The sequence below is a fragment of the Chiloscyllium punctatum genome, chromosome 39 (genome assembly GCF_047496795.1).
Source record: "Chiloscyllium punctatum isolate Juve2018m chromosome 39, sChiPun1.3, whole genome shotgun sequence".
NCBI classification, from domain to species: Eukaryota; Metazoa; Chordata; class Chondrichthyes; order Orectolobiformes; family Hemiscylliidae; genus Chiloscyllium; species Chiloscyllium punctatum.
In genome coordinates this window covers 53,512,643-53,532,217 of record NC_092777.1, presented here as the reverse complement: position 1 = coordinate 53,532,217, position 19,575 = coordinate 53,512,643, and the positions used below count along the sequence as shown (strand labels likewise).

General features: G+C 40.2%; 1 protein-coding gene across 1 annotated transcript in view; it reads right to left on the bottom strand.

Moving 5' to 3' along the window:
- The window catches only part of LOC140464058 (dynein axonemal heavy chain 17-like), a 408,886-nt gene that overhangs the window by 99,348 nt on the left and 289,963 nt on the right, over positions 1-19,575 (bottom strand). Inside the window, exons 46-47 of the mRNA XM_072558720.1 lie at positions 3,976-4,167; positions 912-1,178 (exon numbers count right to left, since the gene is read on the bottom strand). Coding sequence (XP_072414821.1) covers positions 912-1,178; positions 3,976-4,167 — 459 coding nt within the window. The remainder of the gene's footprint in view (positions 1-911; positions 1,179-3,975; positions 4,168-19,575) is intronic.

Genomic DNA, 19,575 nt, shown 5'->3' with positions numbered 1-19,575 from the left:
ATTCAATCCTTCATGCCTGTAGTACAACCCATTGAAATTCATGAGGACTTTGCATTCATCATCGAAATGGATATCAAATTGATAACTTTTGATACTTTTATTTTTTTAGAAAAGTTATCTTTTAACTGTGTCTGACTGTTAGTGAGTGAGTGGGTGTTGGTGATCAAAGAAGATTGGTCTTAGATCATAAATGTTAAGTAGATTTCCTTGTAGTTCACCTGTATTTTGTTAAAGTTACATTATTAAAAATAAACTGTTGAAGTTATGAACTTGGTGTCCAAGATTGGTTGATTCTAAAATCTGGTTAAGAGCAACTGAGCATTTTTTAGGTTCATTAAATGTCTTAATTTCACTCTGTTGTTGATCCAGCGTTAGCACATCTTATTTGATTAACTTCCTATCCCTGAGTTGTAACATCCTGGAAAACTTTAATATAATGAAAGCTTTTGACTCCGCTGACTAAAATCTTCTACTAAGCTGAAAACATTTTCTGAACCAAAAACATAATTATTCTGCTAGTCTGTAACTGAAAACTTAAATTTCTAACTGAACTCAAACTAAACCATTAGTATTTCATAATCATCTGTATGTTTGTATGCCATAAAATCAGTATGAACCCTTCAGCAGTTAACATTTTTAGAAGTTATTTAAGTAATTTTTCTAAATTTCTTTCTGACCTCTTAATTTTCATGCACTTTAACAAAATATCACAAAAAAAGGACAGAATATGTGATATTTGAAATATGGGCCAATTTAATTCTGCACATTCTGGTCTAACTTTCTGTCAATCAGTAATCTCTTTCGTCTGAAGATGATGTTTGCCTTTGTTTTCTGTATTTAACATCACATATGGCTGTTGAAACTGTATAATATGTTTGACTTAAAGAGCACAAAAATTCCATCAACCATACCTTTAACTGCCTCCTTACTCTCTCTATGAAGAATTTCCAACAATTTTCTTTGGTATCTTGCAAACCCAGTAATTTAACTTCATTTCTCATTGCACCAATAATGTTTTCTAGCTCATCATCCTGAAACAGTCCTGGAATCTCACCAGATGCCAAAAGGTCATTGATAAGCACAAGAAAAATCTCCTCTGCAACCTGGGAATCTGTCATTAGAAATACTGTTCCATGATTTTTCACTCCAGCATTAATATACTGAGCACCAACATCTACCTAATTGAAACAGGAATCATAAAATAAATCAACTTTTGTAATTAATTTAACTTTTTGTTTCATTTTGATTCCCCCAAAAAATGTAATACTTAGGGGTGAACTATAAAAGTACGAAACACATTATCTCCCAGTAAACAACTACAGAATTAATTAATATTTTGCATTGTGTCACAATAGTGTTAAAATATGTACTTCTGATATTTGAATTATATCAGCTAGGACTTTTGTGACTGAACTGGTCTTACAAGGTAAAAACATTAATTTAAAATGACCACAACCAATGCTGAATAAACAAAATCAATCTCACAGAAATTAGCGTTATTAAAAGGCACTGAAACCACTCAATCCAGTTAAGCATGAAAAGACCCTAACTTCCTATTTTGATTTACACTTGTCTAAGAACTTTCACACATTGGCGATGAAAATAATCACCTGCAATTGTCAAGCTTGGAGATAATGAACACAAAGCAGCTCCATTTCATATAGTGCTTTTGGTAAAGCAGTGAAGATTGGTCTGTGTTAGTGGAACTGGAGCTGGAGAAAATTTTCTCTGTCTTTCAAGAACGAAAAGTGCCCAATAACCAGACACATTTAATAGAGAATTAGAACACTGAGAACCCAAAGAACAATTGAAATATTTGCTACTGCTGTTGATTCAAGAAACCAATTAAACAACTGATCAGATAAGTTTAGATTAGATTAGATTTTATTGTCTCATTACTGGAGTATTAGAATACAGTGAAAAGTGCAAACAGTTGCCATTCTCCAGCATCAAAATGGAGAAATTGTAGCAAAAGATATGAAATTTCACCAGTTTGTCCATCCACTTGCCTACTCAGCCACGATTACCCTGGCTGTATCTTCTGATGCCAGAAATCAGCTGGGCCCTGGAACATTCACCACATCCAGGAGGCCTGGCATGGTCTCAGTCCTGGGCTTCGTCCCTGCTGCTACTGGCACCCACCCAAATATGCTGGTCCCATCCTTCCTGCCGTTAACCCCTCCACTGACACCGGTGCTACTTCCACAGCTGTGAGTCCTCCACTGGTCCCAGACTAGTCAATGCCGCCATCATGGGTCCTGTGCTGGTCTCACCCTCACCATTGCTGCCACCATGAGTTCTGCAATGGGCCCAACTTTCACCCCTACTGTTGCTGCCACGGCTACTGTGCTGGACCACCCTCACTGCTGCTGTGTAACTGAGTTCCATGCTACACTTGATCCAACATCTCTGCCACTGTTGCCACCATGAGTCCAATGCAAGGCCCACCATTGCCACTGCCTTCCTCCGCAATCACTGCTGAAATGACAGAAAGGAAAAGTTGAAAGCTAAGGAAAAGATGAAAACGTGTGGATGCGGCCTGTGCTCAGGAGCAGATGAGCCTTGGGTTCAGGAACATGAATGCCACCTATCCTGCCTCCCTTCCTCCTAACAGTGTCTCAGGCAAATATCTTATATCTCAAGGTACCCTAAAGACTTTAAACTATATATTCCTTTCACCTTCCTTTTGTACTGGACACCATCCTGTTAGAACGATGTATTGTGTGCAAGCTTCACGTCATATCTCGGTTATCATTTCTTGGTGTAGACAGATAACAAAATTGGTCCTTCTTTCATTGTAGATAGGAGAAAGTGAGAACTGCAGATGCTGGAGATCAGAGTCAAAAAGTGTGGCACTGGAAAAGCACAGGTCAGGTGGCAACCGAGGAGCAGGAGATTCGATGTTTCGAGCATAAGCCCTTCATCAGTAATGTGGTGGGGGGGAAGATGGGAAGGGTGCTGAGTGATAAATATGAGGGTGGGGGTGGAGTGGGGGGGGGAGATAGCTGGGAAGGCGATAGGTAGATGCAGGTGGGGGGAGATAATGATAGGTTGGAGTGGAGGGTGGAGCATTTGTTGGTAAAGAAGTTTCCTCATCTCCTCTCCCCCCATCCCAGATCCAACCCTCTAACTCGACACAGCCCTCTTGAACTGTCCTATCTGTCCATTTTCCTTCCCATCTATCTGCTCCACCCTCTGCTCTGACCTATCACCATCACCCCCCCCCACCTACGTCTACCTTTAACCTTCCCAGCCAACTCACCTCCACCCCCAACCTCCTAGTTATCTCTCAGCCCCCTTTCCCACCACTACCCCCCAACATTCCTGATGAAGGGCTTATGCCCGAACCGTTGATTGTCCTGCTCCATGGATGTTGCCTGACCTGCTGTGCTCTTCCAGCGCCACACTTTCTTTCACTGCAGCAAACCTTGTAATTGTATCCTTGTAGCGAAAATAGAAATGAATAACTTGATTTGTTTGAAGAGAAGTATAGCCTCACACTAAAAGAATGTAAATCGGTGTTGTACCTAACTGAGGAGATTGAAAAAGGGAAGCTGAATCAGTTTTCTCACTTGGTCATAACAAATGGTAATTGTGAGCAACTGGTGTGTTGAATTCACCAGCACTTGCTTTAGTTTGCATGTCAAGTTTTCTCGATGTGTTTCTTATTTGACAAGTTTACTAAGATTGGAAGCGGAATATAAATGAGGAGGTTGGGCTGCCAACAAAGCACTTAACAAACAATAACTTTCCTTAATTTGTGGCTCACTACAGCCCAGCAAGAAACTTGCCACGCTGCTTGTTTCCAGCATAAAAGATTAAGTAATTTGCTCCGAATGTCGACATAGGCTTTGACAGACTCCTGATGGAATTCTGCCACAAATCTCATCATAGCCCACATTGCTTAAACCCCTGTACGCCCAAGCTGTAAAAATCAATATAAGGAAATATTTTATGTATTAAGAATTGTAGTACCTTGAGGTCAGCAACAGAGTACCCTTTCTTAAGAGCGATCTGGAAAACATTTAAAGAGCTTATATATGCTGCTAACCGAGACAGGCTTTGCTTTCCACTGCCTCCAACTCCAACAAGTAGTGCATTTCCTCTGGGTGATTCTAAGATACGATTTATCCTACAGATATGAGCCATTGCATCTTCAAACAGAACCTATAAAATATGAAATGTTAACAAAGAATACATTAAAATGCTTTTTTATTAATTTTAAGTTACTTTGAAATTAAAAAGACAAAACATTTAGTAGTTCTTAAGAGTTAAATACTATTCATCTGAATAATATATGTCAGAACTATTACTTTATTCTTTCTAATTTATTTTATTGTTTATTAATTTATTGAATGATTTATAGATAAAGTTGTAATAACATTAAAAATAGGAACAGGAATAGCATTCTGCCCTTGGAACTTGCTCTACCATTCATTAAAATCATAGATGTTTTTAACTGAAGTCCACATTTCAGCCCAAACCTATAAAAACCCAAAAGGAATATAGAAGGTTCAGAGAGGAGGGGAAAAAGTAAATAAGTGATGCACTAAGGAATTCTGATGAAAACACTGACAACCAATATAAAGAGCAGTCTCAAAATCTTATGTAAGCATATAAATCATTTAAAAAAGTGTAGTAAAAGGAGGAATAGGGCTGATTAGGGACCAAGCATGGGATTTCCAGCAAATGGCTGGGGGCATGATTGACAGGTTAACTTAATATCTTGCACCTGTCTTTACCAAAAGAGAGATGCTAAACAGGCTGTAGTGAAACAAAGAGGGATCTCAATCACAAGGAGGTTCAAAATTGTTAGGGGCGAAACACTGCGACTGGATGAACTGCATCCAAAGATTTTGAAGGAATTAAGGGTGGAGATTGTGGGAGCATTGACCATAATCTTTCAGTCTTTCCTCAACTCAAGTGATGTTCTAGAAGACTGGACAATTGCAAACATTACTGGTTTGTTCAAAGAAGCCTGTGAAGATAAGCCAGCAATCACATACCAATCAGTTTAACTTCAGTGGTGTGGAAGCTTCCAGAGACAAATATTTGGGATAGAATTGTTGGAAAAGATTGGGTTGCTTAGGAAGAGTCAGCAAGGATGTCTAACAGGGAAATTGCATTTAACTAACTTGCTGGAGTTTTTTGATGAGGTATGGTGACTAAGTAGTATGTATTTCTGTCTAACAGTGCCAGGGCCCCAGGTTTGCTTCCACCCTTGGGTGACTGCCTGTGTGGAGTTTGCACATTCTCCCCGTGTCTCTGTGGGTTTCCTCCGGGTCCACTGGTTTCTTCCCCAGCCTAAAGATGTGCAGGTTAGATGGATTGGCTATGCCAACTTGTCCAAAATATGCAGGGATGTGTGGGTTGGGTGGATCAGCTGTGGGAAATGCAGAATTATAGAGATAGGGTCTGGTGGCACTCTTTGGAGGGTCAGTGTGGATTCTACAAGGTTACAGAAAGGCTCAATGAGGGTAGCATTGTTGATGTGGTGTACATGGTCTACCAGAGGTGTCTGATAAAGTGGCACACAACAGACAGTTGAGGAAAGTTATAGGTCCTGAAGTAAAAAAGGTCAGTAGCAACATGGATACAAATGGGTTGACTGATAGGAAAAAGAGAATATTGGTCAATGGAAATTTTTCAGGTTGGAAGAAGGTTTGTTGTGGAATTCCTCATGGGTCATTATTGGGACTCTTGCTTTGCTTGATATATATTATTGATCTAGGTATTGGTGTGTTAAGGGAAATTTCAAAGTTTGCAGATGGCATAAAACTTGGAAAAATTGTAAACTGTGACAAGATCAGTGTAGAATTACAAAAGGACATAGACAAATTGGTGCAGTGGCAGATAGGTGGCAAATGGACTTTAACGCAGAGAAATGTGAGTTAAAGCATTTTGGTAGGAGAAACATTAAAAAAAGAAATAAAATTGGGGGTACAGTTCAAAAGAGAATGCAGGAACAGAGGATCCCAGGCTTGCATTCGATTATTTGAAGGTGGCAGGAAACATGGAGTGAGCAGTTAATAAAGCATACAGCATCCTTGCTGTAACAAACAGGGGCACAGAGTATAAGAGCAAGGAGATGATGCTAAACTTGCATAAGACACTTGTTAATGCTCAATTAGAGCACTGTGAACAGTTCTTATATGAAGGATTTGCATGCACTAGAGAGAATGTAGAAGCAGTTTAAAGGAATACATTCAAGAATGAGGAACTTCAGTGATGAGGATAGATTGAGATTTGGGTTTGTTGTTCTTAGATAGAAGAAGGCTAAGTGATCTGATGGACTTTTTCAAAATCAGGATAGAGTAGAGAGAAAGTGTTCTTGCTCATAAAAGGAAGAAAATAAGAGGACGTAGATTTAAAATGGTCAATGAAAGAAGCAAGGGTGAAGTGAGAAAAGCCTTTTTTCACCGAGCAAGTAGTTAGGGTCTGGAGTGTGCTGTCTGGAAGTATGTTGGAAGTAGTTCATCTGAGGGATTCAAGAAGCCATTGGTTGACTATTTAGATTAAAATAATGTGCAAGGGTATGGGGCAAAAGCAGGGGATTAGCAGTATGAAATGGTGCTCATTTACTGAGCAGAAATGATGGGCCAAGTAGTCTCTTACCGTGCCGTAACACATTTGTGGTTCTGTGATAACTCCAGGCCATCTATGTGTGATGATTCTGCTCCTTTAATAAGGTTTTGCTGTCCTTGGTTTACTTTTCAGGAGGTGTTAAGACATAGGTTTTGAAATGTCTAGGTTTGAAGAGTTTATGGCCAGTTTGATTATAGCTAACAGATACTGCCTCAGGAAAAAGGCTTTTACGTTTAAAAAAAAAGCACTTGTACAATGAAAGGGGAGTGGCCTTTCAGCTCAGCTTTTCTCTGGTTTGGTTTGGTTTTAGCAGTCTGGCTGTTCACTGAAAGCAGTCAGTCAGTTTTGAGGCTGCTGGTCCAAGAAACAGTAACATGGAAGATAATGTTCCATGCTGAATCTCTCTGCTATCTCTCTCACTTCTGTAAGACTCTGTTTGATTTGAATTTATTTGCCAAAGGGTGTTAATGGGGATTGTTGCAAGTATTTGGAACAGCATAATTAAATTGGAATAATCTGTTGGATTTTCAGATAGGTTAAATTATTCTGTATTCTGTTCCCTTTTGTTCGTATTTCATTTGGTAGTCTTGTAAATAAATTTTGTTTTGTTTAAAACTAAGTGGTTGGGCCAGCTGCATCACTCCTGGAAAATCCACTACACATCTGCTTAAAACAATGAGCAAAGTTAGGGTCCAGGCTACTTTCTTGAAATGTTTTGAGGGGTTTAGCCTGGTCCATAGCAGATTGGAGGTTTGTCCTGGATTTGTTCTATACTTCCAAGTTGGGAATAGGGTTGTTTGACTCAAAGGCTGTGAGTGGTATGTCTTTTGTTCTGAGTGTTGATTGCGCTTGGTTTAAACAGTGCTTAGGATAGCAATGGCTCTTTCAGTCACCAAATGTTTTCTAGGAGTGGAAGAAGTGACTTTGTGGGTTTAGCTCAAGGTGATTAAGGCCAAGCTGCTAGACAATCTGGAGTTGAAACTGCCTCCTTCTGTAAGGCAAGGAAAGATAATTACAGTAATAGTTCAGCATTTAAATTTACTGGAAATACCATCAGAATCTTTAGAGATGGCTAAAGCTCAATTGAAAATGAAGCAGCTTTAGTTAGAGGCAAAAGACAAGGAAAGGGCAAAAGAAATGAAACTGTTCGAGTTATGATTAAAAGCAGAGGAAAGAGAAAAAGAATGAAAGGCCGAGCAGAACATAAAGAAAATGAGAGAGAGGGAAAGACAGAGAGAAGAGAGAGAAAACTTGATAGAAGAAAGGAAGGGAGGGAGTTTGAACTTCAGAATTTGGCACTTCGACCTGGAAAGTCAACTTAAAAAGATGGAGATGACGGCTGAAGGTGAGCTTAGTGAGGAAGAGTAGAGAGTTAAAATGACAAGATTAGCAGCTGAAATGGTGAATGATTATGAGTTGGTCCAAAATCAAAGTTTGGCTTCCAAAATCAATTTCAATCCATGAACGATAGAAATTGGGGAAATAGAAATCCTCACATGGCTATGCAACGATAGATCTCAGTGGAGATCATAAGGATAACTTACCCCAGGGTAAAAAGTAAACCCTTGAAGTGGAAACAGATGTTGAAAAATTCCAGTGTTTTCCCTACAATAAAGTAGGCCATATGAGATCACAACTTTGGTGGATTAGGAAAAGCACAGGAAAGCCAGATGTAGGAAAATAGAATAAGCCAGTGAATTTTATTGGAGTGATAAGGGAAAACATAGCGGAGACTAAAAAGCTGCACCAGAATGTATAACCTGTTTGGAGGTTGGTTAAAGAGGAAGTGCCAGATCTTCTGAAACCATATGCCTGTGAAGGTACAGTTTACTTGCATAGACCAAGAGCAGCAGGTAAAGAGGTTACAATATTAAGTGATCCATGTTCCTCTCAATCTTTGAAAGATAAGGTGGGATGTACCTCTGAAGAACTATTGCCAGAAAAGGTGCTAGTAATGGTAACTCACAATGGGACAAGAAGTGCTCAATTATGTAGAGTGAGGTTAGAACGTTCAGTGAAGAGTGATTAAGTCATAGTAGTAGGAGTACTGGAAAGAAACTCTCAGCTCAAGGAATACAATTTGTCCTTGCTAATGATATAGCTGGTTCACAGGTAGGAATACTGCGAGTATGTTTCATATGAAAGGTACCTTTGATAGAGAGTCCTTCTTGATTTCTTGGATATGACTCAACGGCCGTTGTTCTCTCTCTAATTTTCAAAATGTCTGCATTTGAATACCCCCAACATCAGATCATCTCATTGGTTCGATGTTGGAAAACAATAAATTCAAACTCGATTGGGCTTTAGAATCGCGCAGTATATTTTAAGCTAATTGGTTAAATTCGAATCATTGTCAAAACTCGGGTATCCATTTCACAGCCAAGTATTATATAATTTCAATTTTCCAGTATACTCTGGGGCTGCCATCTAGTCATATACACAGGTGCTTGTAAACTGTAAGTTCAGAACAGCATTCAATCTCTGTTAAAGTTACAGTACACACGTTCAATTTCATAACAAAAGGCATACACGGAAAAAGAATCCAAATGTGTCCCTGAATGCTGCAGTCTTAGTGAGGGAATAGAGACCATCATGCATTCGGGCAGATGAGAAATGGGCAGCAGTTCATCAAGGGGGAGAGGGGCCAGCCAGAGGTCACTGTACACAGTGGAACCAATGACATAGGAAGGGGAAAGGTTGTGATTCTGAGGGAGATTACGGAGAGTTAGGCAGGAATTTAAAAAGGAGGTCCTCGAGAATAGTAATATTTGGATTAATCCTGGTGCTATGAGCTAATGAGGGCAGGAATAGGAGGATAGAGCAGATGAATGAATGAATGAGGAGCTGGTGTATGGGAGAAGGATTCATATTTTTGGATCATTGGAAGCACTTTTGGAGTAGAGGTGACCTGTATAAGAAGGATGGATTGCACTTAAATTGAAAGGGACTAATATCGTGGCAGGGAGATTTGTTAGAGCTGCTGGGGAGGATTTAAACTAGTAAGGTGGGAGGGGGTGGGACCCAGGGAGATAGTGAGGAAAGAGAACAAGCTGAGACTGATACAGTTGAGAACAAAGGCGAGTCAAACAGTCGGGGCGGGCAGGGACAAAGCAGAGAACAAGGTAGAACTGATAAATTAAACTGCTTTTATTTCAATGCAAGAGGCCTAACAGGAAAGGCAGATGAACTTCAGGCATGGTTAAGAACATGGTATCGGGATATCATAGCAATTACAGAAACATGGCTCAAGGGTGGACAGGACTGGAAGTTTAACGATCCAGGATGCAAATGCTACAGGAACTACAGAAAGGGAGGCAAGTGAGGAGGAGGTGTGGGAGGCTAGGAAAGTGATTACTAAACCTCTTACTGAGATATATGTATCATCAATAGTCACAAGTAAGGTGCCAGAAGACTGGAGGTTGGCAAATGTGGTGCCACTGTATAAGAAAGGTGATAAGGACAGGCCAGGGAACTATAGACCAGTGAGCCTGACCTCAGTGGTGGGCAAGTTGTGTGAGGGAATCCTGAGGGACAGAATGTACATGTATTTGGAAAGGCAAGGACCGATTAAGGATAGTCAACATGGCTTTGTGCATGGGAAATCATGTCTCACAAACTTGACTGAGTTTTTGAAAAAGTAATAAAGAGGATTGATGAGGGCAGAGCAGTAGATGTGATCTATATGGACTTCAGTGAGGCGTTCATCAAGGTTCCCTTCGGGAGACTGATTAGCAAGGTTAGATCTCATGGAATACTGGGAGAACTAGCCATTTGGATACATAACTGGTTCAAAGGTAGAAGATAGAAGGTGTGGTGGAGGATTGGTTTTCAGACTGGAGGCTTGTGACCAGTGGAGTGCCTCAAGGATTGGTGCTAGGTCCACTAATTTTCATCATTTATATAAATGATTTGGATGTGAGCATAAGAGGTATAGTTAGTAAGTTTGCAGATGACACCAAAATTGGAGGGGTTGTGGACAGCGAATAAGGTGACCTCAGATTACAACAGGATCTTGTTCAAATGGGTCAACGGGCTGAGAAGTGTCAGATGGAGTTTAATTTAGATAAATGCGAGGTGCTGCATTTTGGGAAAGCAAATCTTAGTAGGACTTATACACTTAATGGTAAGGTCCTAGGGAGTGTTGCTGAACAAAGAGACCTTGGAGTGGAGGTTCATAGCTCCCTGAAAGTGGAGTCGCAGGTAGATAGGAAAGTGAAGAAGGCATTTGGTATGCTTTCCTTTCTTGGTCAGAGTTTTGAGTACAGGAGTTGGGAGGTCATGTTGCAGCTGTACAGGACATTGTTTACACCACTGTTGGAATATTGTGTGCAATTCTGGTCTCCTTCCTATTGGAAAGATGTTGTGAAACTTGAAAGGGTTCAGAAAAGATTTGCAAGAATGTTGCCAGGTTTGGAGGATTTGAGCTATCAAGAGAGGCTAGAGCTGTCTTCCCTGGAGCGTTGGAGGCTGAGGGGTGACCTGAGAGAGGTTTATAAAATCATGAGGGACATGGATAGGATAAATATACAAAGTCTTTTCCCTGGGGTGGGGGAGTCCAGAACTAGAGGGCATAGGTTTAGGGTGAGAGGGGAAAGATATAAAAGAGACCTAAGGGGCAACCTTTTCACGCAGAGGGCGGTACGTGTATGGAATGAGCTGCAGAGGGAGTGGTGGAGGCTAGTACAGTTGCAACATTTAAAAGGCATTTGGATGGGTAAATTAATAGGAAGTGTTTGTAGGAATATGGGCCAGGTGCTGGCAGGTGGGATTAGACTAGGTTGGGGTATCTGGTATGCATGGATGAGTTGGAGCGAAGGGTCTGTTTCCATGCTGTACATCTCTATGACTCTAAGTCATATCGCCAGTGGGTCATATAAAGAAAGTGTTGTAGATGGCGCATGAACTATCAGTCGAGAGTCATTTAGTGATGACAAAAACATAAGCTAAAATACAGAAACATTTCTACCGGCCTGGACTGTACAAGGATGTAGTTGAACTTTGCCAGACATGTCATACATGTCAGGTAATTGGAAAACTGCAGGCAGTAATAAAACCTGCACCTTTAATACCTATTCCTGCATTCGATGAACCTTATGCAAGAGTCTTAATTCATTGCATAGTACCTCTACTTCAAACAAAAAGTGGGAATCAGTATTTATTAACAATAATAAATGTGTCCATTAGATATCCAGAGGTTATTCCCTTGCACAATATCGCAGCAAAAAGCCAGAATTCAGAGGTCACATATTTAGACTATGTGTCAAATTTTAGAGAATGATTAAATAGAGCCGGGAAATTGGCTGGACAGCATTTAAAAGCATCATAGCATACAATAATAGGATGTATTGTAGGTGAGTTGCTAGATACTGACTACCCATAAAGATACAATCAGGTCAAGGGTCAAACTTCACATCAAAATTATTCATGGAAGTTATGGACAGCTTAGGAATAAAATAATTCAAATCTACTGCATACCACCCAGAGTCACAGGGAGCGCTAAAAAGGTGATATCAGACATTAAAGACCAGGTTGAAGTATAGTCTTATAGTCCAGACAATCCAAATAATTGGGATAAGGGAATTCCATGTTTATTTTTTGCAATCAGAGGTACACCAAATGAATCGACCAAATTCAGTCCATTTGAATTAGTTTTTGGGCATGAAGTGAGAGGATTGCTAAAATTGAACAAGAAGAGATAGGTAAGTCAGAATTCAGAGGTCACATATTTAGACTATGTGTCAAATTTTTGGAAACGATTAAATAGATCGGGGCAGTTGGCTGGACAGCATTTAAAAGTATCACAGCATACAACAGGAAGCAGACAAGAAATCAAAAACTCCAGACAGAAAGAAATCTCACAGATTGTGTTATATGAACATGCTGAAAAGGTATTTTGACGAAGAAGGAAAGACAAAGGAGACTGTGTTATTGGTTACAACACAAAGTGAAGAAACAAGTTGAGAGGATTCTGACTTGGACATTCCTCAAATTAAATTGTACAATGAGGAAGTTGTCAAAGATTGGGATAAATTATTGAGTTACCTTCCAGATGAAAATCAAAATGACCTGAAAGAGTTATTACTATCACGTGGGGAAATATATAGAAAAAAGCTGAGAAGTACTATCCTAAATATGCATAATGTATATATTGGAGATGGTGTTCCAATTAAGCAACATGCTTATAGGCATAACCCTCTAAAGGATATTGAATACATGCTCCAAAACGACATAATCGAAGTGAGTTACAGTGACTGGAGCTCACCCATAGTAATGGTGCCAAAACATGTTACGTGTGGACTATCATAAAGTCAATGCCATTGCAAAGACTGATGCATATCTGATTCCACATTTGGAATATTGTGTTGAAAAGGTGGGACAAGCAACTTATACTTCTAAGTTGGACTTGTTCCGAGGATATTGGCAGGCACTTTTGTCCAAAAGAACTAAGACAGTTTTGGCTTAATGGACTGTAATAGTTTAAAGTTATGCAGTTTGATAAGAAAAATGGCCCACCACATTTCAGAGACTAACCAATAAGGTTATTGCTGGATTATCCAATTGTGTCATATATATTGATGATCTGGTGATTTTTAGTCTCACATGGAATGAACATTTGCAACATTTATCAGAATTGTTCGATCAACTTCAAGAGGCAGGTTTGTGAATTTGTCAAAGCACAAGTCACCTTCCTGGGCCGTGTTACTGGACATGGACAACGCCCCATAGAATGCAAAACCAAAGTTAATTGGGGAGTTTCCCATAGTATTGATGAAGAGCAGTACTATGATTCCTGGGACTGAGTGGATTTTGTCAAAAACTCACACCAAATTTTAGCAGTGAAGCTGCTCCACTCACTGAATTGCTAAAAAAAGGCAAGAAGTTTCAGAGGATAGTCAGAAGGCATTTGATAGTCTGAAATCTGTGTTAACTACAGTCACAGTATTAGCCACGCCTAATTACACTAAGCCACTCAAGGTTGCTATTGAGACGATTGATGTGGGTGTCAGTGCTATGCTCTTACAGGAAAATGACAAGAAAATACAAAGCCTATCAAGAAAATGAATGTTCTTCAGCAGAAATATTCGACAGTCGAGAAGGAGACTTTCAGCTTGGTGTTGGTGTTACCACATTTCAATGTTTATGTTACCAGCAATGTATCTGAGGCAATCATATACACTGATGATAACCCATTGAAGTTTATGGAGAAATTTAAGGACCAAAAATTCCACACTGTTCAGATGGAGCTTGTTGTTACAGCTATTCAATTTGAAAATTATTCATGTGGCAGGATGAGAAAATGTGATTGCTGATTCATTGTCCAGACATGAATGAGAAACGGAGGTGTTCAGTGGCAGGAGTAAAACAGACTGAAACAGTATAGTAGTGCATGTTTGCATACTTATTGTTAATGCAATGTATATGGGTGTTAGATTAGATTAGATTACTTACAGTGTGGAAACAGGCCCTTTGGCCCAACAAGTCCACACCGCCCCGCCGAAGCGCCACCCACCCATACCCCTACGTCTACCCCTTACCTACACTACGGACAATTTAGGATGGCCAATTCACCTGACCTGCACATTTTTGGTGCTGTGGGAGGAAACCGGAGCACCCGGAGGAAACCCACGCAGACACGGGGAGAATGCAAACTCCACACAGTCAGTCGCCTGAGGCGGGAATTGAACCCGGGTCTCTGGCGCTGTGAGGCAGCAGTGCTAACCACTGTGCCACTGTGCCGCCCACTAAGTTGTAGTGTATGCAATCAATTAAATGAAACCTTCAAGACCATCAATAATATCTTTACTGGCATAAAATTCACGGAGGAGAAAGAAAACAATGACAAACTGCCATTCCTCGATGCAGTCAACAACCAATGGAGAACTTCAAACCAGCGTCTACAGGAAAACAACACATACGGACCAAAAACTGAACTACAGAAACAGTCGTCCCAACAGCCACAAATGAATCTGCATTAGAATATTATTTCAATGAGTCACCACACACTGCAGCACAGAGGAACTACGAAGAGCAGAGAAAAATCACCTATGCAGCGTACTCAAAGAGAATAGGTACATAATGAACACAGTCCGCCGATTTCTAAGCAACAAGCAGACAAAACGCATCCAGAAACCCTAGCCACTTTCCTCTACATCAAAGACATCCTGTAAATGACTGCCAGACTACTCAGACCTCTTGGCATCATGGTAGCCCACAAACCCACCAACACACTAAAACAGCAGCTAATGAACTTAAAAGACCGTATGCAGACAAGCAAAATGAACTTCATTTATAAAATACATTGCAAAAACTGTAACACTACATTGGACAAACAGGCAGAAAGCTAGCTACCAGGATACATGAACATTAACTAGCCTCAAAAAGACATGACCCACTATCACAAATATCCTTACATATAGATGAGGAAGGGCACCACTTTGACTGGGACAACACATCCATTCTGGACAAGCCAAACAGAGACACACATGAGAATTCCTCGAAGCATGGTATTTCAGCTGGAACTCTATCAACAAACACATTGACTTGGATCCTAACTACCACCCTCTGAGAAAAAGAACAGTAAATGTCACCACCACAGGAAATGACATCACAACAGGAAACTACATCACCAACCCAAGGAACCTCAATATATAAATAGAAAGAGAGTCATAACAACAGTGCTTTAACAAACAGTCACTGGTGATGTTACCTAGCATGGTGATAAAATGTCTGAAAATGAACCTTCCAGCTCAGCAAGCAAATTTACATCCAGTGTACTAACAATTTAAGATTAAGGGGTTTTAAAATGAAGTCATCTCTGGATATTGATGGTTCATTTATTTTTAAGGGGGGAGGTGTGATGATGCTGCTCACTTAACAAGGTTGTGTTGTCCTTGGTTTACTTTTCCAGGAAGTCGTAAAGACTTGGGTTTTGAAATGTCTAGGTTTGAAGGGATTTAGGGCCAATTTGGTTATAGCAACAGATACTGCCTCAAGCAAAAGGCTTTTAAGTTAAAAAAAAATTGTACAATGAAAGAGGAGTGGGCAATTCTACCAGCTCAGCTTTACTCTGGTTTGGTTTGGTTTTAGCAGTCTGGCTGTTCATTGAAAGCAGTCAGTCAGTTTTGAGACTGCTGTCCAAGAAACAACTACATGGAAAATAGTGTTCCATGGTGAATCTCTCTGACATCTTCCTCTCTCCTGTGAAACCCTGTGCCCTATGTTTGATTTTACCTTTTTTGCCATGGGGTGTTTATGGGGATTGTTAGAAGTATTTGGAACAGTTGGAATAATCTGTTGGATTTTCAGATAGATTAAGTTATTCTGTATTCTGTTCTCTTTTGTTTGTGTTTCATTTGGTAATTTTGCAAATAAACTCTTTTGTTTAAAACCATGTAGTTGGGTCAGCTGCATCACTCCTGGAAAATCCACTATACACATGCTTAAAACAACTCATAAGTTTCGAATCCGGGCTACTCTCTTGAAATATTTTGAGGATATCTGGCTTGGTCCATAACATATGGACAATGAAACTTTAGTCCCAACATGTGTTTTTTTTATAAAATATGACTAATTCAGCCACAATGACTGTGGATATAAATTTTATGGCTATCTGGAGAGAGGCCCTGGAATATTCCAACTGATGAGGTGCCAAGGAAACTTTAAAGGAAAATCTTAAAAGGAAGAAATGCACTGCAAATTGCATAGTAATCTCCTGGGCATTTTCTCAGTTGGGAAAGAAGGCACCAGTTCAAGCAAGTGACATATTTTGGGTCTTCCCTTTTCAAGAATACTCAAAAACAGAAGGTAAAGCTTGTTCAAACCTACTTGACTATGTTTGTGAGCTGAAAGGCTTATGTGTGCCATTTGTTGAGGTGCTCATCTATAATTGCTTGGGACCGAGCACTAGTCTCCTGTGAAAGTTACAGTTGAGGGATGATCCACTGATCACCCTTAATTGAATATAAAGGACCTTCCATCATCTGGGTGTTGAAAGCCAGCTAGTCAGCATGCCAGTCAAAAAGAAGAAGGACCTTCTCCCTCTGAGTGTTGCCAGTCAGCTGCTGTAAAAATGTAACAGGTCAAAGCCATTTCAACTAATTTGAAAAGCCAAGGATTCCAAAATTGACAGTTCAATCCATTATCAATCCATTATGAGTGATCAGTAGATACTAATCCAAATATCTTTTCTTTTGCTTCAGTTCTGTCTGTCGGTGAGTTGTGTTAATATTTAGTAGCTCATAAATTCACTCTTTTGTAATTTACAAAGGACTGGTTAAATTGATTTCTTTTAAAACATAAATTCATTTGGTCTGGAAGAAAGATAGAATATACATAAGTGAGGAAATTCTTTGTAAATTAACATTGTTGCAATCAGCTCAGGGGACAAGTCAATGAAGAAAGTCCCCCTCATCCAGAAACTTTATAATTTGAGGTCTCTTTTATGAACCTTAAGAATTTTGTAAACCTGGTTTGGCATCAGGTCACAGCAAAATGGGAGAACATTTGGGAACTGGTAGTAACAATCTTTGACTTGGATATACTGAAATACTCAAGGTTTGTGTAAAGATTTGTAGCTGGGGTGTTGCTTCCCATAGTTGTGGGTATGTTTGCTGAGCTGGGAAGTTGATTTGCAGACATTTTGTCCCCTATCTAGGTGACATCTTCAATGCTTTGGAACCTCCTGTGAAGCGCTGCTGTATTGTGCCTTCTGGAATTTCTGCTGTTTCTGGTTGCCAGTTCCAGGTGTTTTTTGTAGTTGCTGGTATATTGGGTCAAAGTCTACGTGTTTGTTGATGGAGTCCATGGATGAATTCTAATTAAGAATTCCAAGACTTCACAATTCTCATCCCTGAAATGACTATCTTATCTTGATTTTATGACCTCAAGTTATAGGTTCTTCAATCAGGTAATGTAACCTTTCAGCAAGTGTCCTGTTAAACACTTGTGATATTTTATATATTTCACTGGAATTACCTCATAGCTTACCTCAGTGAGTAGAGAGCTTGGAGAATAGTCCATCCAAAATTCTGTGTCCCTCCAAAACATATTCCACTTATACAATTGTGGCAGAATTGAACAGGTGCAGAGATCAGCCCCATCACCTTAAGATTTGGCAGGACAAATACCCATCACTAATTTAGTAATCCCATTTCACAGGAGTTCCAGCATTGCCAAGGAATGTAATTGATTTCTGGGACTAAAAAAAGTTCCACGAGTCAGAGTTGAAAATGCCGGATATATGAGGTGTTATGGAGTGGGCAGTCTTCTTGGGAGTCAACCCAAGGAAATTGATGGGCCTGGACAGTGTCCCCAGCAGACCACTCAGATCCTGTATGGACCAACTGGCAGAGGTATTCACCAACTCTTCCTTTCTACAAGCCAAAGTCCCCACCTATGTCAAGAAGACCCATGCCTAAAAAAAAACACATGCAATGTGCCTTAATGACAACAATTATTGAGGCTCTGACCTCAATAATTATGAAATGCTTCAAGAGGCTGGTCATGGCCCACATCAACTCCAGTATCCCCTACAATTTGCTTACCAATGTAACAGCTCCACAGCAGATGCCATATCCCTAGCCCTGCATTCATCCCTGGAACATCTGGACAAGAAGCACGCTTACGTCAGATTCCAGCTCATTGAGTACAGCTCCAACTTCAAAACAATTATCCCATCTAGACTGACCTCAAAACTCCATGATCTTGGTCTCAGCTCCACCCTTTACAACTGGATACTTAGCTTTCTGACCCACAGACCACAATCAGTGAAGGTAGATAACTGCAACTCCTCGAAAATAACACAACACTAATGTCCCCCAAGGATGTGTCCGTAGCCTCCTACTCTACTCCCTGCACACCCATGACTGTGTTGCCAAATTCTAAGTGAATGCCATTAACGAGTTTGCTGATGAAACCACCATAACAGGATGGATATCTAACAATGGTGAGTCAAAATACAGAAGGGAGATAGAGAGTTTGCAGCATGGTGCAATGAGGACAATCTCTTTCTCAACATGGGCAAAACTAAAGAACTGATCGTTGACTTCAGGAAGAAAGGAGGAGGACATGCCTTCATCTACATCAACAGAGCAGTGTTTGAGAGGGTGGTGAGTGTCAAAGTTCCTTGGTCTAACAATAACCAACGATTTGACCTGGATTTCCCATGTAGCTGCGATGGTGAAGAAGGCACAACAATATCTTTTCTTCCTCAGGTGGCTCAGGAAATTTGGCATGTTCATAAGAACCCTCACCAACTTCTATAGATGCACCATTGAAAGGATACTGTCCAGGTGCATAACAGTCTGGTGTAGCAACTGCTTTGTCCAGGAGCATAAGGAACTATAGAAGGTAGTGTGCACAGCCCAGACCATCACAGAAACCAAAGGCTGCCAACATCACTAAAGACCCATCGCCCTGCTAATGCTCTCCTGCAACCTCTTCCATCAGGCAGAAAATACATAAGCCAGAACACATGCACCAGAAGGTTCAAGAACAGCTTCTTCCCTGTCATTATCAGACCAATGAATAGACTGTGTTGCCTCAAATAACACTGATCGTGCTAATGTTGATCTCATCTAGCGCACGCCCTGTGCAATGTACCATGTATGTGTCTGTCTGATTCTTTTTGATCTGTACATCCTTGCTTATGATGATCTGCATGTATTGCTCATAAACAAAGCTTTTCACTGTACTTCGGTAAACATGACAATAAATCAAACAATCAATTGCCAGAACTGTGCACAGTGTTTCAAGTGCAGTTACACAAGGATTTAAGTCCCACCTGCTCCAGAGGTACAAACAATGTTACAGTGCAGTACAGGCCCTTCGGGCCTCAATGTTGTGCTAACCTATGAAGTTAAAAAGGTGTTTCATAACATCAATGAATAGGTTAATCAGGAAAAATATGTAAGAGGCTGTTGAGGTGCATTGGTAATGTCCGACCCTTAGGATCAGAAGATCTTGGTTCATGTCCCATCTGAGCTGAAAGTG